The following is a 23,164-nucleotide window of genomic DNA, read 5'->3' on the forward strand; positions in this document are numbered from 1 at the left end:
CTGGCGCATACTGATGCTCATTACGGAGATGAGCGAGGCTAATGCGGCCCTCCGTATGCCCTGCGCGTCCTGACACCCGCGTTAATTAAGCCAGCGCCGCACGGCGCATGCGCGAGGCCACCATGGACAGAGGAATCGAGGCCGTCGCTGCGCTGGATTTTAGACCCGAGCCGTTTCCTTACCTCCACCTCGTTCTGCATTTTGTCTGTATTACCGCAAAAGTCATAATACATTGTTTTTAACACTTTAGCGATTGATGGGACACATGTCCCAATGAAGTAATAAGAATTTTTGAGCATTGGGACGTCTATATCCCATATTTTTCTAGCATGCATCGATACGTTTTCGGAACTGGGAGAAATATATCACGAGGTTTGAGGTGGATATACAGAAGGGTCTGACAAGGAGAGGCCGCCAATTGTGAAAAAAAATGGTTCAAATGGCTCTGAGCACTATGGGACTTAACATCTATGGTCATCAGTCCCCTAGAACTTGGAACTACTTAAACCTAACTAACCTAAGGACAGCACACAACACCCAGTCATCACGAGGCAGAGAAAATCCCTGACCCCGCCAATTGTGAAATTCAGATTCGATTCATACTGCGCATAATAAAAGCTCATGGCCAGAGGTGTAATGTGGCAAAGCACCAAGATGCACTTCTCAGCCGCTGTCGAGAAAATCGACAGTTAAAAGAAACCGTTGCGGTGAAATACTGTCTACGATTTATAATTTCCTACAGCGTCGTGGCGCAGCGGTAAGCGCTCGGGTTCGTAACCCGAAGGTCGCCGCATCGAATCTCGCGCCATGCAACCCTTTTTTTAGTATTTGTTTTTTGTAATATATATATATATATATATATATCTCGTGGGGTCTCTACTCTAATTCGAACGTTTGACTTACACTATACGTATTCGTTTCGGAATATCGTTTCTACGTCTTCCGTTAACCACACGTGTAAACATTATGAAGACAATTAATAACATTTGTGAAATACAACTTTGTTTGCGGAAAACATAATCATGTTCGAAGTCGCCAGTTTTTCCACGACAAACGACTTTCAACAACTTATTATATGCACAATTATTGCAACTGATTGACGGGAATTTTATATATATATATTTGAATTACAAAAATCAAATACTAAAAAAAAAAAGTTCCATGGAGCGAGATTCGATCCGGAACCCGAGCGCTTACTGCTGCGCCACGACGCTGTGGGAAATAACAAATCGTAGAGATTATTTCACCGCAACGGTTTCTTTTAACTGTCGATTTTCTCGACAACGGCTGAGAAGTGCATCATGGTGCTTTGCCACATTACACCTCTGGCCATGAGCTTTTATTATGCGCTGTATATATCGAATCTGAATTTCACAATTGGCGGCCTCCCCTTGTGAGTGATCAAACGGGACGACGCGTGTTTATAATGTGTCTGTTTCACGAAAATCAGATCAAGTGACTATCTTCTCCAGTTCCAGAACGCTTGAGGTAACTAATTATTTTCTTATACATCATAGACGCTGTTCCGAAACATTACTACGCACCTAGTAATTCTACTGATCTGTACTTAATTTTGCATGTAGTGGGACACATATGCTCCAGTAAACTTCGTAGAATGTAGAAAATATGGGTGTGTGATATATCAAAGCCATCTCCTAATGTTTTGCTAAAAAACATGTGCGATATTTCTTTTTTATCTTTGACTGTCAGGAGAGTAAATGTGTTTTGGTCTTGATTTGTTATACTTCTCTCCATAATCGCCGTACTGATAAAAACATTCTAAAATTAAATAATTAACTCTGAAACACGATAAACATCGACCTAGTTATGTTCAGGGGTTACTCGTGCCTATTTAGCCGATTTTAAAAATCAGTCAGTGTATTTTTTTTTTTTTTTTGTAGTGAAAGTGTATTATTAATTACGAAGGAAGACATGTTTTGACGTTCAATTTTCCAAATATTTGCTAAACCTAACCTAACCATGAAAGGGTTAAATAAGCTGTTTTTGTAGGTATCAGTAATCCCCTCAAGCCCGATTCTGTAAAGAATCGAACTCCCACACATGAAACAGCCTCATACGTCTGAGTACTTTTAAAAAGAGTTAATCTGTTTAATATTTGACGTTAAACATGTAAAGCTTTTGTGGATGACGACGTAAAGCCTTAATTACTCGTATATTGGTTTCGATAGTTCCGTTTTATTTGCCCAGAGACTAAAGAGAACCGTCCATCCCAGAACTGGTACACCAAGACAGTGATAACCCTTTTATACGTGCTAGTAACGTTTTTTAATTTTTTATTTATTTATTTATTTGCAAATAGTGTAAACCACGAGACCTTTTATTTTAGACTTAATCACAGCAATGACACGCTACAAAAGCAAAGTCATTAAACTATAGTTTCATTTCACAATATAATTTGGTGCAAACGTTACGGTATCACTTTCATAACTCAGAATGGTTCAAATGGCTCTGAGCACTACGGGACTTAACTTCTGAGGTCATCAGTCCCCTAGAACTTAGAACTACTTACACCTAACTAACCTAAGGACGTCACACACGTCTATACCCGAGGCAGAATTCGAACCTGCGCGCTACGGTCGCAGGTTCGAATCCTGCCTCGGGCATGGATGTGTGTGATGTCCTTAGGTTAGTTAGGTTTAATTAGTTCTAAGTTCTAGGCGAGTGATGACCTCAGTAGTTAAGTCGCATAGTGCTCAGAGCCATTTTTCGAACCTGCGACCGTAGCGGTCGCGCGGTTCTAGACTGAAGCACCTAGAGCCGCTCGGCCACACCGCCGGCCTTTTATATCTGATATCAATTTTATGTGACGACTGTGTCACAAAATGCATTTAATTGCATCGTTATTATAAGGAAGTAAACTAACCAAGGTTAAGAAAGAAGAAAGGGCATGTTTGATTACTAAAAATATTCTTAACATATTTCATGGTTTTAAATTTTAACGCATGAACAACGAAAATTTAGTGAGGCTAAACTCGTTTCCTTTCTTTATTTTGTGGGCTGTAAGCGAGAAAAAAATTTAGAAAAGGTTTGAAATTATGTTTGAAGTTCGTTTTACGTCGCTACGGGCTCTCATTGCCAACTCTGGTACCGTACAGTCTGGATAATTTGCGGTCAGTTTTTAGGAAAGCTACTTTTTCACGCACCTCAGTGTTTCTGAAGTAATACCACGTGAACTATGTGTCATACAGTGATCTAATTTTGAACGTACTCTCAGAGGAACATGCAAAATGTGTTGCGAAAATAGTAGCTAAGCAGTAATAATACGTCATGCCGATGCTGAAGTTTTACTGTATGAACGACGAACATATAGTAAGCGACAAACTTTTTTTTCCTTTCATTATTTTGTTGGGGGTGTCAGGGAGAAAAACTTTCGAGAAAGTCTGAAAGGTTTTGGAAGTCACAAAATATTTTTACTCTTAAATACTAGGTGAATATGCAAACCGTGAGTTCCGCTCGCTTAAGACGTATACGTCCACGCTTTCTAATACTACTTGGCTTATTGTGTTAAAGCGTTAACGTCAGATTATAGCTCTTAAGTTCATTATGACAGCTTTTTAAATTTTTGATTCGGTGAATAATTACGAAAAATTACGCAATTCAAATTTTGGTTTGCCAGGGGATTGCTTTAGCTGTTTAGGACTATAGAAAAGATGATATGCAACCAGTCGCTTTTGCAATCTGATATGACTTACCGTGCCGTTAACTGGTTTTACAGCCAGTGCAGCTCATCTTCAAATGAATATGTTACAGAAACATTACTTTCTGGACCGTGTGCAGCTACACGCGATGATTGTAGTACTGGTGAAATCAACGGAAGTTTGGGCATAAGTTAACGAAATGTTTGTGGAATGAAAAGACTGTTACGTTTTAGAATACTTATATTGCATCGCATCTTACTATTTATGACAAATTCATTTACGGTAATATAATTTCAGCTAGCTTACACACAGCCACACACACATACATAGTATTTAGGTGCACTTGATTTTAAGTAAACGAACACTGAACATGAATAGAAAGATTATGAAGATACTACATACTAAACTTTGCCACATCGCGATGTTTGCCGTGTGATGTCTTAAATGCTGTCAAGCCTGGTGTGAGGAGTTCCGTCCTGGTGCGTTAACGTAGATAATGAGTATAGAGTCATTCCATGATTGCAAATATTTATTCGTAAAGAACTATGCTACTATGCTATGCTATGCTATGCTATGTGGTTTGTTGCAAATGGTAGCTTAACTCATCCATTTTTATGGATACACTTCCACACGTCTATGTGGTTTTTGGCAAACGACGTCTTAACTCATTACCTGGAAATTTTGGAACTTTACATTGTATTTCAACTACTGGAATTTCAGCCATAGTTATCGTTTCAACAAGATGTTGCTCTGCCAGACTGAGGATTCTTTGTTCGCCAGTTCTTGGATTAAATGTTTCCGAACAGAAGGATCGCTAGAGACGTTCCAACATCGTGGCCACCGCATTCACCAGACCATTTGTGTGGTTACGTTACGGGTAAAGTGTCAATTTCACCAGTTCCTGATATGCAAATTCTTACTATACGAATACGAGGTGCTGTAGAGGCACTGACGGAAGAGGTGTTGGCAAAGACATAGGGAGAAAGTGAGTGTCCAGCATACGAAGCAAATGTGAAAGTGTTGCCTTTATGGGTTAAACTACGTAACAAACCGCATAGCCGTATCTAGCAAACATGGCTAGAAATAAATTTTTTGTAATCGGGAAAGGAATTTATTCTCACTCCGCATAAAACTCTTGTTTTCTGCTGATAGTGTAGCCTAGAGGCAGGCGTCATCCGCTACAATTTCAACGGTCTGTGCATGAATTTTCCGAACGCGACTTTGTATCTTCAAAATTTGTTCCTCAAGACAGCTCTTCAAGCGCTCAACATTTATCACTATCGCTTTGTTACACTGTGTAGCTTCTGTTTATACATTTAAACGTTCGGATTTTATAAATACGGCTAGATTATTCTTATTTACTAAAATAGACTAATCCAACATACTTTGTAGCATTACCAAGAAAGACTAAATGGCGATAAAATTAAGCGCAACATTCGACAATGTGCGTTTACTGGAATGTTCTTTAAATCCAGGTCAGTAGGAATACCCATCATCTGAACCAAATTAACCTGCAATTCGCCTGTTCTGGACACTATGGAACACATATGGGAAGCTATAAGGCGTCAGCTCGGCGTCCACAAACCACAGGCACATAATGGGAACATCCCTGCTCTTATAAGCACACACTCTGACGCATGTGATTTTCTGCTATTCGTAATGGTACATCTACATTCAAGAGAGGTCACTTCCCTGCTTCGCGGCCTATATTAAGACAACATTTGAAGAATTTTTTTGGTTTGTTTTACTGGAAAAAACTTTTTGAATGAAAAGATCAAATGTTTCGTCAAATTATTTGTCTAAAAGTACGAAATGAAATAGGTTAGAGGAACACTGGACACGGCTTTTACGTATCGATTGGAAACTAAGAGTTGAGTGTGCTATTCTTTAAAATTCTAAGATTTTAAGTTGAACATGGTACTTCATATTGTCAATCGGCTCTTCAAATACTGTAAGATTTCGATCAGCGTTCAAAGGCACATCAAATATTTTTCTAAACTATTTTATTTCTTACTTTTAGATAAATAATTGCGGTAAACATTTTACAGTTTCTTCAATTTCTTTTTATTTGCAAGTTTTTGGCAGTTAAATATAAAACCTTTTTATGCCCATAATAGCTAGGCCTTCACCATAGAACTTTCTGACTCGTTAATTGCATAGCGCAGCTGTTCGTGAAATATTTTAATATTCCCTCAATTCAGTAATTTAGTTTTTCTTAACTGCCATGATTACTTTCAAGCAATTAATTTTGTTTCTTGCCAAGCTTCACCCCAGGTTGGTCAATTTGTCTATTTTCTACTCTTCGTTTGGTCATGAAAATTCGGACAAAAAGTTTCCCTCGAATCACTAAATAAGTTTTTCTTAATGAGCCTGATTCATCCAAGCAATTAACCATTTTTTTGTAAAAGTAGACCTCATGTGGGTCAGTTTCATTTCCTATCTTTCCATTTCCTATTCTTCATTCGGCCATGAAAATTCGGATAAAAATCAGTTGTGTAATTTTCTCTCAAGTCGCTGATTAAGTTTATCTTTGTTGCACTGGTTAATTTCTAACCAATTAAATAATTTTTTGCAAAACTAGATTTCATGTTCGTCAATTTGAAAGCCCATTTGTCGACTTGTCACTCTTCATTTGACTATTAAAATTCTGATAAAAATCCATTGGGTAATTTTCCCTCAAATCACTAATTAAGTTTTTCTTCCTTGCACTGATTACTTCCAACTAAGTACATTTTTGCAAAACTGGTCACGCTGGTCAATTTTCAAAGTCAATTTGTGCATTTCACACTCTTCGTGTAGGTATCACAAATTCAGACGAAAATCCACTGTGTAATGTCTAGGGAGTCTTGTTTCTGGCACCGCTCAAACGCTTGACCAAAAATCGATAGGAATATCACAGGTGTGTAGTGCAGTGAACGAGATGAAGGGAAACAAGTGTACTCACCTCAACCTTGGGCGAGGCGGTTTTCCAGAGCCGCGGCGCTGGAGCGTTAGTGGGGGTGGCGGGGGTGGGCGCCGGGGGTGGCTCATCTTCGGTGCTCTCGATGTCGACCAGCGTCTCGTCGTCGTCTTCGTCTTCGGCGCTGGCCCCAATGCCCGTGGGGCTCGGAGCGTCGCCCACCGAGGCCTGCGAGAACACAAGAGCTGTTTCAAGGGAACGCTCCAGTACCTCCAGTATCTGCTCAATACTGTAGCCTGCAAGAGGAGAACCTCTTCTTTCCTGAGAGTATTTGCCGACCACTTATTCCATTGTGCAGTAGCATCAGTATAAATCTATCAATTGTCCAAATGTATAGCAGTCTTCTTCTTATACTTATCTGGGACTCAGCGTCTCCTCCATGTGGTGTATTGCCGTAATGCCATAAAGACGTTTGCAACCTAATCCAACAACGATAGTCTGACGTTTATGATCTGTTAGCAAAATTCTTAGATTTTTAATGAAGATAAATACGTAGATCGTAAAATCTCTGGTTGTCGTAAAGTGATTTTTCATCACCCATGTTAACACCAATCAACATGAATGTACGAGAGTTAGCCAGGAAGTAATGCTTCCTATTCTTTCTCTATTTTACAAGAAAAGTAAGTGCCATAAGACAAGTATAACAACTGCAACATTCACGATGAGTTCGTTACTTTCCAGTACAATCACAATATTTGTCAACATTTTTCTTACACCTTGAAACAAGAGTAAGTATACCTGTGCGGTAGAAATCATGATCATTCTAACTCAACCACTGAAGCACAGAATTTTTCAAAACCTCCACATCTTCAAAGTGATGCCCCCGATGAACATCTTTGAGTGGGCAGAACGGATGGAAGTCTGATTGTGCAACATACTGAATGCAATAGAAGACGTAAGATTACGATATCAACTGCCGGAAGTTGGAGTTGAAAAAATTATTTTCCCACTCTCTCCAATTCTGGTTCCTCAACTGAAATACCAGCTACACATAATATATAAAACGTGAAAAAGATAGATTAATAGTGAAATCTAAAGTAGTAAAAACAATAAATCTGAGATACCTTTAAGATCAGTGGCTCCACATCTCTACAGATGGTTCATACACAGAAAAAGAAGGAAACGCTGGCTCAGGAATGTATACCAAAATTTTCTCTTTCTGTGAAACTTAAGTCCAAACCACTCAAATTTTTAAGGTGAAATTGAAGTCATTGAAACCGCATCATGCCAACTAAACAACAATTTACGCACATTCGGCAAAGCTGTTATTTCAAAGCTGTTATTTTTGTGACTCCAAAGCAGCAATGCTCATTTTTCAACACACAAGATCCAAAAATCGTTCAAGTTAAGTAACTCTAAGAAATTATTAAATATCTTCAGTATAATAACAAGACAAATGCGTTTCAGGGCATACCGTCCAACTGAGGATTAGACGGTATGGAAAAGCAGGCTTTCTAACCGAAAAGGGTCCGAAAAATAAACAGCCTGGAAAAACTAACTTACTGTATTTTGCAGTAAAAGACATTATTAACAGCACGTTTCAAGAAGAATTAAAACTATCCAATAAAATTTCATTGGTGGAAATATCTGGGAAAAACCTCATGGACTATTGGATGTGAAAGTTTGGCCGCCATCTGCATCAGATCTCTGTTCCGCCCTCTCCGGAGTGTTTTCTGTATCACAGGATTAATTCGATCATGAAGAAAGAATATTTAAAAAGTGTTAAAAATTAAGTGATTGTAATTTAGACTTAAGGGCACTGCACTGGAAAGCAAAATTGCGAGTGACAATAAGTCAAATGTCAGAACATTAAAATAATAATAATATTTTTGTTACCAGGGTACACAAATCTTGGAACAATCGAGTTTTTCAATAGTAGCCATCACATTGCCTTTATCAATGGATAATTGGCGACACAGTTTATTTGTTGTTATCTGGCGGTCGTCACTGATGTTTTGGCTGACAACCTGGATGTTGGAACCAACGAGATATAAGGGCTCTCTGGCGTACAGCAGAGCATGTGTCACTATAGGTCTTACGAGTTGCAGCAACCGCCTCCAGCTGGAAGCGTGTCACTACTTCAGACCAGTTTAATACCTCGTACACACGCGTTTAAATATACTCACACACTCAGAAAGGATTTTATTGCGTACCTTCTCATTCATGTACTGGTTTCCCACCTGGCCTCAGACGTAGCCAAGCGCTCGCGACGTTTTTCGGGCAGAGCAACTGCTGTTACGTCACAAGTTCGTTGCGGGTGGGGGGGGGGGAGGGGGGGGGGAAGGGGGGCATATTTTCCACGGGCTGTGGCTGGATTTTGTGTGACGTCACTGCAGTCCTGGGCGGCTGTTCTGTATTGCTTCAATCAACTGCTCCAGCCTTTCATGAATACGGTTATGTGTTTCGCCTTCCGCAGTAACGAATTCAGACACAGAACCCTGTCTATATAGACATCAATGGCGACCATTTCCTATAGCTATACAGTGCTGCCATCTTTTGATGTACAGCGCTGTTACTGGTCAGACATTACTTTCTGGCTGGTATACTTTCAGCAGGCGAACGCATCGAAAAACCACCCTGCACATTCCGTGCAAGAAAGAAAGAAGATGATAAATACTGTACTCTTAGCTACAAAGAAAGATAAAGTACTCCATTCTCTGCCAAAATGATGTTAGGAAGTAATTATGCACAAAATTGCATGGCGGACAGAAACTCTACGCTGCTCAACCCTGTCAGGACTGTAGCAATTGCTTATCGGTACCGAGCGAGGTGGCGCAGTGGTTAGCACACTGGACTCGCATTCGGGAGGACGACGGTTCAATCCCGTCTCCAGCCATCCTGATTTAGGTTTTCCGTGATTTCCCTAAATCGTTTCAGGCAAATGCCGGGATGGTTCCTTTGAAAGGGCACGGCCGATTTCCTTCCCAATCCTTCCCTAACCCGAGCTTGCGCTCCGTCTCTAATGACCTCGTTGTCGACGGGACGTTAAACACTAACCACCACCACCACCACCGCTTATCGGCGTCTGCCACGTTGTGTATAGTACCCTCTGTCATTTACTATACAATTCTTTACCAAAAGTAGGTGTTCCACCTAGAACCTCCACCGCAAATATTGCGGGAATGGAAAGTGCTATTGCTGTGTGGTTTTCATAGAATGGAGTGGTAATCAGTGACTCGTATTGTTAGCCAATTAACAAATTGTAATAATACTTAGAAAGTATATATCTTGCTCCAATATACACAATTTTAAACGGAACTATGCCTATTGGCATTAACAAGCTAAAAGCAGGGTAAATTAGAAAGTATGTGATATTTGTTGCAGGACTCTACTGGGAGTCGTTTACGAGATATCGTATTTTAAAAGTTTCCACACAGATATAATTGTACCATTCAAGCTGCGTACGATGTTGTTATGTTTACTTACAGTGTGCTTTTGTTTTTCTTGGGTGCCCTGCAACTTACTTGTCAGAGTGTGACAGTTCAAGTGGTAGTTCGTAAGTGGACGATGGGATTACCAAAGCAGAAATAGCCAACATGGTCATGATGTATGGAGAGTGTAGGAAGAAAGCAGTTCGTTTTTGTACAGCGTCTGCAACAAGATATCCCAATAGATGTCAAACATCTTGGCAATTATTTATCAATTTGTTCAGCCACTTGCGCGAAAGTGGTAATGTAACACTAGACAAAGGAACACGAGGAAACGAGTTACGACAGAAGAGGGGGAAATTATTGTTGTTGTTGCTGTTGCAGTTCATCCGCAATTTAATTACAATTCCATCGCATGAGGAAGTAGCATGAATCAGGAAAGTGTCCTATGTATTCTCCATCAATATGGGTTACATCCCTATCACATCTCTCTCCATAGAGAGCTGCATGGAAACGATTATGGAAATCGTGTTAACTTCTGTAGATAGGCGTTAAGATAGAATTCTCCATATGTATCATGTATTCTGTTTAGTGATATTTACTAAACACGGCCACGTAAACCGCCGAAACATGCGCCACTGGTCTGTGGACAAACCCCGTTGGCTTCACCAGGTGGAACGTCAGCGTACATGGAGTGCAAACGTCTGGTGTAGGACTGTGAACCATAAACTCATAGGCCCGATTCTCATAGACAGAACAGTGAACGAGCAGAAGTATCGCAACCTCCTAACAGACCATCTTCCACGGATGCTGGAAGACGTTCCTCTGCAGACTAGGTGGAAACTGTGGTGCCAACATGAAGTACTGCAGCATGTCTTCAAGAGTTGTTTCCAAATCGTTGGATTGGACGCAGTGGCTCTTTACTTGGCCAACCAGATTTGACACCTGTACACTTTTTTCTGTGGGAAAAGCTGAAAGACGCTGCTTACAGGGATGTACCAACTACATCCAGTGCTATCCAACGACGTATTACTGCAGCCTGCATCTACGCTGAAATGCTAGCGAGTGTACAGCAGCCGTTCCAGAAGCGTATGTAGTCGCTACCGTTGGTTATTTTGAACACAATCTGTGATGGTCAGTTGGTTCGTTACAGGTCAGAACCCTCATAACTAGTGTCTTTAGTGAGAACTACGACGGTATTGAACAAGTGTCAGTGTAGGAACTTTTCAGAATACGATATCTCTCAAACGACTCGCACTTGAACGACTGCAAGAAACACCGCTGTCATTCTAGTTCACCCTACCTTTAGTCTGTTAATGTCACCACGCATTGTTCTATTTAAAAAAGAGTATCTTTGCACAAAAATGCACTTTCTAAGTATTATTACAATCTGTTAATTAGCTAACAATACACAGAGTGAGGTGACACAGTGGTTAGCACACTAGACTCGCATTCGGGAGGACGACTGTTCAAACCCGCGTGCGGCCAGCCAGATTTGGGTTTTTAGTGATATCACTAAATCGCTCCAACCAAAGACCATGATGATTACTTTGGAAGGGCGCGGCCGATTTCCTGCCCCATACCTGACAGAATCGACGGGACGTTAAACACTTTCCTGGCTATCAATACGAGCCCTGAATACCAATTCATTCTGTGAAAACGGAAAACCGAATATCACTTTCCGGTTTCGCAATATTTGCGGTGAAAGGTTTCAGGGACTCATCCATAGATGTTGATAAATAACGCCATACACTAGTCGTTGCTTCTCATACCACGTATATTTACTTATAACTGACGAGACTGGGACACCGACGAGCAAATGTGAACAGGTAACCACTCCTGGACATACTTTTTTCCAGTATGTTAAATGTACAGAATTTAGTAAAGAAGTATACATACTGTCTGACAGTTTCGGTATTACAGCCCTTAATGAGAGAAATTTACAGTAGTTTGATATTCTGATGAACAATTTATGCGAAGTTAACTTAGATGAGTATCAAAATGCAAACGGTCTCCTGCAAGAAAGTGGTCAAGAGCAGTTGAAACGGTTCATTAGGAATGACAGGCCAGCAAGCTGGAACGATCATACCGAGCTAGAAACAATGTTCGGAACGACGTCATGATCAAGATGTGGCCTTTCAAATTATACCAATTTCCTGCTGTCTGAGGTAGATTAAAATTTAAAAAAAAATGAAAAAATATTGGCCAAAAGTTTCGTGACATGACTTTTCTGAAACAAAGGAATAAAAACATTTCACGGACCTCATTTAATGTACATAATTTCGATCATCATTCCAAGGTGCGTCAAATGTCTCTATAACCTATTTAATTCCTTACTTTTAGAACAATCATTTCGTGAAACATTTGACCGATTTCTTCGGCTTTGTATTTTTTTTCTCTTCAAGTGATGTCCACTTAGCATAATGTCATTGATACCTCACTGACTTCCTTAGCGTTTTCTGTTCTAGAATTAGTACTTGATTCGAAGGAAACTATTTTGGCAGTAAAATATCACATAAAGTAAATTTCAATGCAAAGAAATAGCTAACTTCTGAAAAAAAAACTGACACCTCGTTTGTCTTCCTAATGCCTGCTGTTCTCGAAATGTTTTAAATTTATCGCTTGATCCGCATGAAGCCTTTTTGACAGTTAAATAACAAATTATTGTAAGTTTTTATGCGCGAAATAGCTATCCTTGAAATGACGATACGTTTGACCCTTCACTTACGTAGCCAAAGTGAAATATTTCAATTTTCCATCAAATCATTAAGTTTTTGTTAGTTACGCTCATTACTTCCAAGCAATTGAATATGTTTTTTGCAGACTAAGACCTCGTTAATCCACAGAATCGGCGTTGTTGTAAGAGTTTTGCCAATGCTGGTGACAGCTGATGACCAGATTCCCTTCCTGACGACACCACTTCCCCCAGGAGGGAATATGTAAGCCGTAACTGCATCTAGAGGAAAAGTGAGAAAACTTTTTTCTAAATTTTCTTTTGGTATCCTAGCGCTCTCGTACACTTAGACCACAATGGTGCCATTACGGTGCTAAGTGAACGAGCGTGCTCGGACATTAGCACAACATGATATATGTTCTATATATACGGAATTTTTTATCTGATGCTGATGTTCCTTGCTACCTTTTATTGCAAACCGACGCAACATCAATGTGTTTCTTGCAAGTTTGTAAACATCATCAACTTCTGTTTATGTATTACAAGATGCGATGATGACAGCACAGCTGTGTCGAAACCAGTAATCAATAAAAACAATTACAGGGGATCTTGACGTACCTGATATTTCAGGCTAATATAACAATTCAGATCATTCCCACCAGTTAACACAATGTCAGATATTTAGGAAATTGATGTATTTTGATGTTAATCTCTTTTGCGATCACTTTGCTGTAGCTGTTGCTTAACTGTATTCGGTCCTGTGACGAGGCTGTACAGTCACTGTGTGCAAGCTAGACACCTCATAAAAATAACTGCTTTCGAATGTAAGAGGTTCTCTTCCTGCCATATTTATATGTTTCACGCTAGGAGTATTTTGTGTATTTTGTGAATACCACAGAAAACATGCAGGCAATTTTCAAACGACACAGCCGATTTCCTTTCTGAGCCCAGTTCATAACGAGCTTGTACCCCGTCTGTTGTTGCTCACAAACTTGTGCCCATCTCCTGCTCATTACGAGCTCGCACCCTGTCTCTTGTCCATTAAGAGTCCATACCCCGTCTCTTGTTCGTTACGAACTTGTACCTCATTTGTAGTTCATTACGAGCTTGTATCACATCTATTGTTGGTTACGAGCTTGTACCTCATCTCTTGTTCATTACGAACTCGTACCCCATCGCGAATAACATGGTCGACAGAACGTTAAACCCTAATCCTCCTCCATCTAACATAATCGTACCTCGCTCCTTGTCGGTGTATCAGCCGCAGCCCAAAAACAGGTCTATATACAGGTTTTGTACAAAAAGTCGTGGTATCAGTGTTATATGTCATACCAGACTTTATTGACAGACGTTCACCGTATTACATACCCTCAATATAATCGACGCAAACTCGATCAGTTTTTCCTATACAGATGGAAGGCGACGTAAGCCATCAGCGCGCCCATCTCTGTCGATGACTCCCAAGGACCGCCCTGTGGCAAGGATGATATCTACTCGCCTGTTGTTGCACACGCCAGGAAGAGGTTCATCCATTTTCGAAAACAGGTCGTAATCGCACGGTCTCATACCGAGTGAATACAGTGGATGTTCCAGTATCTCCAACAGTCACGTACGCAGGAGATCTTGCGCGGGGTTTGCTGTTTGGCATCGTGCATTTTCACGAAGGATGATGGGATGCATTGCCAGAATGTACCGTCGCTTTCTTCTCAGTGCGAGACGAAGGTGATGTCACAAGAAGCTGTAGTAGTAGGCTGCACTGACTGTCTGTTAGGACGCTTGAACTTGCGTCCCGCACTTTCAGACGGTACGCACTGCGACTGACTCAAACACAAAAAATGGTTCAAATGGCTCTGAGCACCATGGGACTTAACTGCTGCTGTCATCAGTCCCCTAGAACTTAGAACTACTTAAACCTAACTAACCTAAGGACATCACACAAATCCATGCCCGAGGCAGGATTTGAACCTGCGACCGTAGCGGTCGCGCGCTTCCAGACTGAAGCGCCTAGAGCCGCTCACTCAAACACAGACGTCGACGCTTACTGTAGCACTTACTCTGATTAGTCAAAATATTAAGACCACCTGCTTAATAGCTTGCTTGTCCGTTTTTGGATCGAAATACGTGACTGTTTCTGCGTATCAGGGATCCGACAGTTTGTTGGTAGGCTCTTGGAGGTATGTGGCATTAGACGTCTACGCACAGGATTTGTGTACGCGGTGACGGCGCCCGATAGCGACCCAGATGGGTATCCGTAGGACGTACATCAGGAAAATTTGGTCGCCCGATATCAACGTGACTTCACTATAATGCTCGTCAAACCACTATAGCATGATTCTGGACCGAGACACGGACGACTGCTGAAAGATGACATCTCTGTCGGGGAAGACATCAAATACGTAGGATGCAGGTGGTTCGCATCTGTCAGCGTGTCCTCGAATACTATCACAGATCCTGTGCAAATGCACAACATCTTGCATTCCGTGATACTACTCCCACCACTCTGCGTCTGTGGCGCCCTGCACATTTAGAGCCTCGATGACGGTGTTTTCGGAGACGACTTTCGACCTAGTGTAGCAAAAATGTGATTCAGGCTAAGAGCCAACACGATTCCATAGACTGACGATCGAATACCGATTGTCCCGTGCTCACTGCAGACATAACTGACGATGTCGTTGGGTCAACATGTGAACACGTGGATGTAGTCTGCTGCAGAGCTCCATCGCAACAATGTACGATGAATGGTATGCTGCGGAACACTTGTGCGTGCACCAGCATTGTGCACTTTCGGCAGAGATGCACAGCTCTTCCTCTATCCTATTTTTCAGAGCAGACAAGCCTCCGGACCCAATTTTCTGCGAAGAGTTGTGGACGGCCAACCATTTAGCGCCTAGTGGTAGTTTCACTGCCCTCCTACCTCTTTCCGTAGATGCAAGCGACAGTAGCATGTGAACATTCGACCAGCTTTGCCGGTTTTGAGGTACTCATTCACAGACTCTGCGTAATAGTAATCTCAATTTGTCGAAGTCGCTTATCTTAGTGGATTGTCGTCCGTATCTTTGCTAGGGCGATCCTCCACCCATGTCTGCTCCGCTTACATAGTTCGTGTCAGGTGTCGTCATCGCTACCAGACGGTATGCAGTGTTCATAATGTTTTGGCGTATCAGTGTAAAGTAACCTTCTGCTGTCAGCTACAGATAGCTTGCGTGCCATTTGAGGCATATCCTTCATGTTACGGCAGCGCATCACTGCTTTTTATCCAATTATATATTTGAGCGGTGTTTCTTCTGTCGGACATGTCCGAACTCTAATATGTACGTTTCTGTAAGAGCACGACGGCTCCTTGTCGTTTCATTCAGTACGGATGCACTGTTTTCGCCCGAACTCCTACGGAAATCAATAATTTGACAGTAAGGGGTAAGTGGATGACGGACACTGTATTGCAGCGTCCGTAAGTTGGAAATTTGAGTCGGTCAGAGACTGTGTCCCGATGGCTGAAGCGGTTGGGGCAACCGCTCACTAGAAGTGGTAAATCCTGCTCCGAGTCTCGCCCGAAATAAATTTTCAGCTATCGTCTTTGCGTTACCACAGTGCCCTGTGCGGCTGAAAGTCACCGTTGCTTTTCTTTCCCCACTCCCAGTTTCATACAAAAAGGTGTCGATGGTAAGAAACTTTCCTTGGCAAGTCCGATCGCACGTACCTCAGCGAGGTTTTCGGCGGCGACGAGAGCAGCGGGCGCAGACGGCTGGGGCGTCGCGACGGCGGCGACGCCGGCAGCCGCAGCGGCCGCGGCAGCAGCCGGCAGAACCGGCCGGAACGCCGACTGGTACGGCGCCTGCGAACACCACACCAGCCAACGTCAGCGGCGCAGCACGGCCTCGCCACCAGGGTTGCCACCACTGAAAGCGAATCTCTGGATCTAGTGGTCACTCTCTGCCGAGGAAGGTGGTCCTAAGCCTCGCTTCCAAAGGAACCCTTCAGTTACAATAGGGGACACAGACAGACGAGCACATGTTACGCGCCATCTTGGGCTACACGTAGATGACAAATCGAATTTGCATAAGGCTAACAACAGACAAAGGAGAAAAAATAGTACATAAACCGGTGAGGATAGATTCAGAACAGTACAGACTACCTCTGCCAGTCATACTGTGCACTCTTCGAATCAGCATTCAGCTTTGCAGCTAGCACATGGGAACACAGACTGAAACTGGTCACCAACAAAGCATCAGTCAGAAGAGGGCAGAGAAGTGTCCTACTTAGGCTATCTGGAGCCTTCAGTACTACCTCAGTGAATGCACTGTGTGTCGTGCTCGGAATATGCCCCGTAGATACCACGATAAAATACATAGCTGAAAGGTGCTGGTTAGAGATGGGGAGATTAGACAAGGTACACAAAATAACCAGTGTGTCGATACAGACGCCTCGTCACCTGAAAAAATGGCATTTAGATACGTGGTAAAGTGAGTGGGGTGTGAGTGATAAGAGACAGGGAGTGCACGACTTCCTCCGTGACGTAGGAGATGGAACATACTGATCCCAGCTGCGGTATGGTAGATTTCTTAACTGGACACGGACCTTATCCCACGCACTTAAACCTCGTGAGTCTGACACCCACATCCACATGCGGGAAAGAAGATTCCCAAGAACACTCTGTCTTCTTCTGCGGGCAGTACGCGAACAACAGACATACACTACACTTAGGCTACACTGAAACACACATAAATACACTGATGAGCCAAAACATTTTGACCACTGCCCACTGTGACTTTGGTTGGATACCGCCTGGTCGCATTGTGGGCACGTGACGCTGTAAGAAAATATGTAAGCAGAGCACACACGGACAGGAGTCACCCTATCGAAGATATGAGCTGCAAATAGGGAAATCCATTGAGATAAGGGACTTTGGAAAAAGGCAGATTATCATTACGCACAGCCAGTGAACAAATATCTCGAAAACGGCGAAACTGGTCACATGTTCACTTGCTACAGTGATGTGCATCTACAGAAACAGGTAGAAGGACAGTGAAACTACCACTACACGCTAAATGGTTGGACGCCACGACTCTTCACAGAACGTGGCACTCGGAGGCTCGTCTGCTCTGTAAAGTAGGACATCTCTGCCGAAAGATCACAATGCTGCTGCATTCACAAGTGGTTCGCTGTACACCATTCATCGTACATTGTTGATCACGGAGCTCCGCAACCGACCATCCCTACGTGTTCATATGCTGACTCATCGACATCGTCAGTTACGATTGCAGTGGCCACGGGGCCATCGGGATTTGACCGTCGATCAATGGAAACGTTTCCGCCCTTCGTGTGCACCACATTTTCGCTGCGCTAGGGCGATGGTTGTCTATACAAACGCAATCATTGAGGCGAATGGCGGCTCTAAACGTGCAGCGGGCCACGGACGAAGACTGGCGAAGCAGTTTTATGCTGTGTGAGACATGCTCCTGTGCTTGCGTGGGACCTGTGATAGTAATCGAAGATACGCTGACAGCTGCGAATCACCTGCATCCCTTCATGCTTGATGTCTTTTCTTACGGTGATTACATCTTTCAGCAGTGTAACTAACTGTCTATTTCTCGGAGCCAGGACGGTGCTGCACTGGTTTCAGGAGCGTTATAGTGAACTCACGTTGATATCTCGGCGAACAAATTCACCTAATGTAAATTCTGCGTAACCCGCTATCGGATGTCATCACTGCGTATGTAGTTCAGCGGCCCTTCATCTACGCGAATTACATGATATGTTTGTAGACATCTAATGCTACATACCTCCACAAGCCTACGAACAAACTGTCGGATCACTGATACGCAGAACCAATGATGTATTTCGTTCAAAAGACAGACAGACAAGCTATTAAGCAGGTCGTAATAATGTTTTGGCTCATCAGTGTATATTCACAGCAATAAGAGACGAAGAACAATGGGCACAAGCAACTGCATTAACAATCAGTATTTCAAAAACAACGCATGAAGAGTACCTGCTGACACGACATAAAGGACATGCCTATATGCAGCCTAACAATATTTTCCAGAGGGTGTACAGCAACACTCGTAGCGACAGCGGAAACAGTGACACTGAAGAGAACCGGTAGGGGGAAGACACGATGTAACAGTAAATAAGCCTAAGGTGCTACCGATCTAGCCAACAAAGCACGAAATTACAATGAAATAAATACCCTTAGCTGCCTACAGGCGTTGATATAAGTCAATGGGGACAGCTGAAAATGTGTGTCCCGACCGGGACTCGAACCCGGGATCTCCTGCTTACATGGCAGACTCTCTATCCATTTTTTTAAAATCTCATTTTTTTCGTTATAGTTCGTTGAAATTGTTCGTGGCGGACTTCCACTGACGCCCGTGGAAGTTCAGTATTGATCCATTCACTCAGTTATTTTTATTACAGAGGGCAGCTAACCCTCTGACCGAATACGCAGAGCTACCGTGCCGACACATCTGAGCCACCGAGGACGCAGAGGATAGTGCGACTCCAGGGACTTAGCTCTGGCACGCCCCCGTGAGACCCACATTCGCAACTTATTGTCCCGTACTATATTCATAGTGCCCCTACCCATCATACTCATTATTCGCGGCGTTACTCCCGATTCCCGTAAGAGTTTGGGCACTGTTTGTGCATCCGCATAGAAGAAGATGGTCAAATGGTCGATGAGCTTTAACTATGTATATATGAAGAAGGTATCCGTTCTTTCGGACCTCTTCATATATATAAAGCACGAAATGTTGTAGACAGATGAGCACCTAATGTTAATACGTAGGATTATCAATACTGTTTCTCTACTACTAATCAAACGTTTCGTTGTGATTGGCGGTCAACAGCTCGAAGAAACCATTCCGAGGTATTCACAGATGGCACTAACAAATTTCTCCTCTATCCTACAATCTTTTTACACTTTTCTTAAAAAATTATTTACATTTCAACCTTAAATTATTGTTATTTTAAAAAGTATTATTCTTTGTGAAAAGGTGTTAAAAAACAAAAAAACGACAAAAAAGATGACAAACGAAAACTGTAAGATGTACGACCTTTTTTAAAACATCAGGGAACAGGCCTTTAATTTGTCAATAAATAAATAAGCCTCGCTTACATCGGAGTGAACAGAAGCGAGCATAAGGGAAGGTGCATTCGCAGACAATGTGCCGGTGTTCACTGCCACTCCTTTGTAGAGTGTGTACAAAGTAACTTGGCCTGTAGCTGCGCAGAAGGTGCAGTAGGCGAGGGGGCAACAGTGGTATTGGTGGGGCCTCCATTGTGAATGGGTACAGCGTTGCAGGGGAAGTACAATCAGACAACTGAAGCCTGTGCACAAACATAACTTGTAAATTACAGCTTCTGAATCTGCTAACGATCATATTAACAGTTTATGTCAGTAGGACCAGTAATTCGACAAATATAGACAATCAAAGTGAACAGTCACTCACTAGAGCCCCAAAAAAGGAACAACCACGTAAGCAAAGAACCAACCAAAGCAAAACAAGATCACTCACATGCAGTCAGGAGAAAATCTCACAAAACAAATAAGGAATGAAAAATTCAGCATCGGCAACCGTGTCACTTCCTAAGATCTGAATACTGTAGAATATTTTTAATCTATCATGTTCTTTAATTAGGCTAAGAAGTGTAAAATGATTTTGTTAATACGAGGGCTGTTCGGAAAGTAAGGTCCGATCGGTCGCGAAATGAAACCATTTTATTGGCAACAATTAGATACACTTTCCAGTTACTTCTCTACATAGTCGCCGCTCCGACTTAGACATCTGTCGTAGCTTTGAACCAACTGTCAAATACCCTTGTCATTGAAGGTAGCCGCCAGTGCTTTCTGCTAATTCTCCGTACTGGTCTATAGGTCTTTGTCTGTGCAAAATGTTGACTTCATAGCAAGCGGTTCGTGAGCAGAGATGATACTCAGACGGAGCCAGTTAGGGACTCTATTGTGGGAGATCAAACACTTCCCACTGAAAACTCTGCAGGAGCTTCATCAGTGCCCCAGCATAGCGCAGCTGAGAATTGTCATGAAGAAGGAAATGCATGGAAGTTATGTTATGTGGACTGCATAACATCAGGCGAAACCTCTCATCAGGTCCTCATACTTGTCGGGAGACACTGTTTTCTAGACATCTTTAATGGTTGATGCGCTCAGAACTGAGAAGAGTGACTTGACACGATCTACAGATACATTAGAGACACTGGCCAAGAAGTATGTGCAATGTTTCACCAAATTTTAACTGTGGTTTCCATTTCGTGCTCGTTCGGACCTTACCTTCTGAACAGCCCTCGTAAGAACCAGGAAGTCGACCGTGAAGCAAGAAAGGAATTTACAGCAAGTAGAGTGCGAAAATGGAAGCGTCCATGAGGTGTGGAGGTGGAATGGAACAAATTTTTAACCTTCTTTGAGGTACTTTAATCAAGTTTCCTTCATGGATGTCGAAGATAACGATTAGGTGTTAAGTAATAAAAATCAATTTTAATTTTCGTGGCAAACATCCACTATTTATTGCGTCCCTCTTACAAAATTAGGCAATTCAGGGCCCCTGTAGCTCCTGCCAGTCGCTAAAAAACCTGGCGGTGAACCTCTCTTAGGGGCTGATAGCCACCCTCATGAAACTATCTCCTTTTTCAGTTTCTCGGGTTCAAGCGTTAACAGTTTAGACTGTGTTGCTATCTCATTAAGTAAGTTACTGCACCAATTTCTCGTTCTTTTTGTAGTTCCTGAAGAAAATTTACCTTGGAGTATGTCCTTCTCTTCTATAGCCAGTCCAGGGACCATTGTGAACGACTTGTAGACTTTGTTTTCTTTTCCATTTTAAAAGCACATAGTGCAACCATCGTCAGTAGCACTTCTTCCTCCATGAGCAAGAGACTGATCCGAAGTTTCAGTAGTGTAGCTGTCCGATTTCTGTCAGTCTTGCATGATCGTGCAAGACTGATGACAAAACGTTACGTGTAGGAGAGAGAGAGAGAGAGAGAGAGAGAGAGAGAGAGAGAGATGCTGCTCACCTTGGGCTGCAGGTCTGCGTGGCTGAGCGCGGACGGTGGAGGCGGCGGGGGCGGCGGTGGGGGCGGGAAGCCCAGCTTGGCGCTCGCCAGCCAGGGCAGCGCAGCCGCGTACGGCGGGAAGGCGAAGTGCTGCTGTTTCTGGTGCCACACGTAGTCCATCACCAGGCTGCGACACAGCACAGCACCACGCTCTGGCTCAGCCACACCGACCAGTGTTTTGTTCGGTGGGTCACGTGCAAACTATCTGATCAAAAGTATCCAGACACCCCTAGATAATGGGGAATTGACCATTAGACGTCACGAGGGGCGGTCCCGTCTGTATAAGAGGTGGAGGGGTCGCATTGTGTTATGAGTAGAGACGTAACAACAGCCGGTTAAGAGAACTCAGTGACTTCTAAAGTGGGCTAGTCATTGGATGTCGCCTGCATATCGTACCCCTGTGGAACATTACAACGCTACTAAACGTGCCGAAGTCGGTGGTGTGATTGTGAAGTGACCGACACCAGACTGACCTCACGTACTGGAGTATGGTTGTAAGAAATCGCATAGAATCAGCGAGAAGCTTCACTCTTAAGTTCCAGTGTGCTACCAGCAGACCAGCAAGCACAATGGATGTACATAAGCGGTTAAAAACAACGAAGTACAACGGCCGAGGGGCTCCTCATAGACAACAAATTTCTTTAGTCTGTGCCAAGCGACGTGTGAGGTGGTGTAGAGAGCGACGCCACTGATGATGGATGCCTGTAAACGAGTGATTCGGAGGCCATACATTCTGGCAATCCGATGGAAGAGTTTAGGTTTAGAGAATGCCTGAACAGCATTACCTGCCATCATGTTTATTGGCAACAGTGAAGTGTGGAACGTGGTGTTACGGTTTGGTAGTGTTTCTCCTGGTTAGAATGTAGTTCCTTACTGCGGTTAAGAAAATGCTAAATACGGAAAGATATGAAATAATATTCAGTATTATGTACTATGTACAGTAGAGACACAGCTCAGAGACGATGAATGTATCAGTATGGCAATCATAAAGCTGCATCTGTGAGGCAATGATTTGTGGAAGAACATCCTTTAACTGGATTGGCCTGCCTAGAGTCTTGACTTGAACCCAAAAGCTCACCTTTGGAATGAGTTATGTTGTCGATTTAGCTCCATATCCCAGTGTCCATGGTTTTGGCTCTTGAGGAAGAATGACCTGTCAGTCCCCCCACAGACACTCAGACAATGGTTCCAATGGCTCTGAGCACTATCGGACTTAACTTCTGAGGTCATCAGTCTCCTAGAACTTAGAACTACTTAAACCTAACCAACCTGATGACATCACACACATCCATGTCCGAGGCAGGATTCGAACCTGCGACCGTAGCGGTCACGCGGTTCCAGACTGTAGCGCCTAGAACCGCACGGCCACCCCGGCCGGCCACACTCAGACACCTGACAGAAATTGTTCCCAGCAGAGTTCAAGACGTTTTTAAGGCTAAGG

General features: G+C 42.9%; 1 protein-coding gene across 1 annotated transcript in view; it reads right to left on the minus strand.

Annotated features, from left to right (window-relative positions):
• The window catches only part of LOC124805589 (ski oncogene), a 170,399-nt gene that overhangs the window by 126,809 nt on the left and 20,426 nt on the right, over positions 1-23,164 (minus strand). The window contains exons 5-7 of the mRNA XM_047266156.1: positions 21,685-21,850; positions 16,358-16,492; positions 6,604-6,879 (exon numbers count right to left, since the gene is read on the minus strand). Of these exons, the coding sequence (XP_047122112.1) occupies positions 6,604-6,879; positions 16,358-16,492; positions 21,685-21,850 (577 nt within the window). The remainder of the gene's footprint in view (positions 1-6,603; positions 6,880-16,357; positions 16,493-21,684; positions 21,851-23,164) is intronic.

Source organism: Schistocerca piceifrons, chromosome 7, assembly GCF_021461385.2.
Source record: "Schistocerca piceifrons isolate TAMUIC-IGC-003096 chromosome 7, iqSchPice1.1, whole genome shotgun sequence".
Lineage (NCBI taxonomy): Eukaryota > Metazoa > Arthropoda > Insecta > Orthoptera > Acrididae > Schistocerca > Schistocerca piceifrons.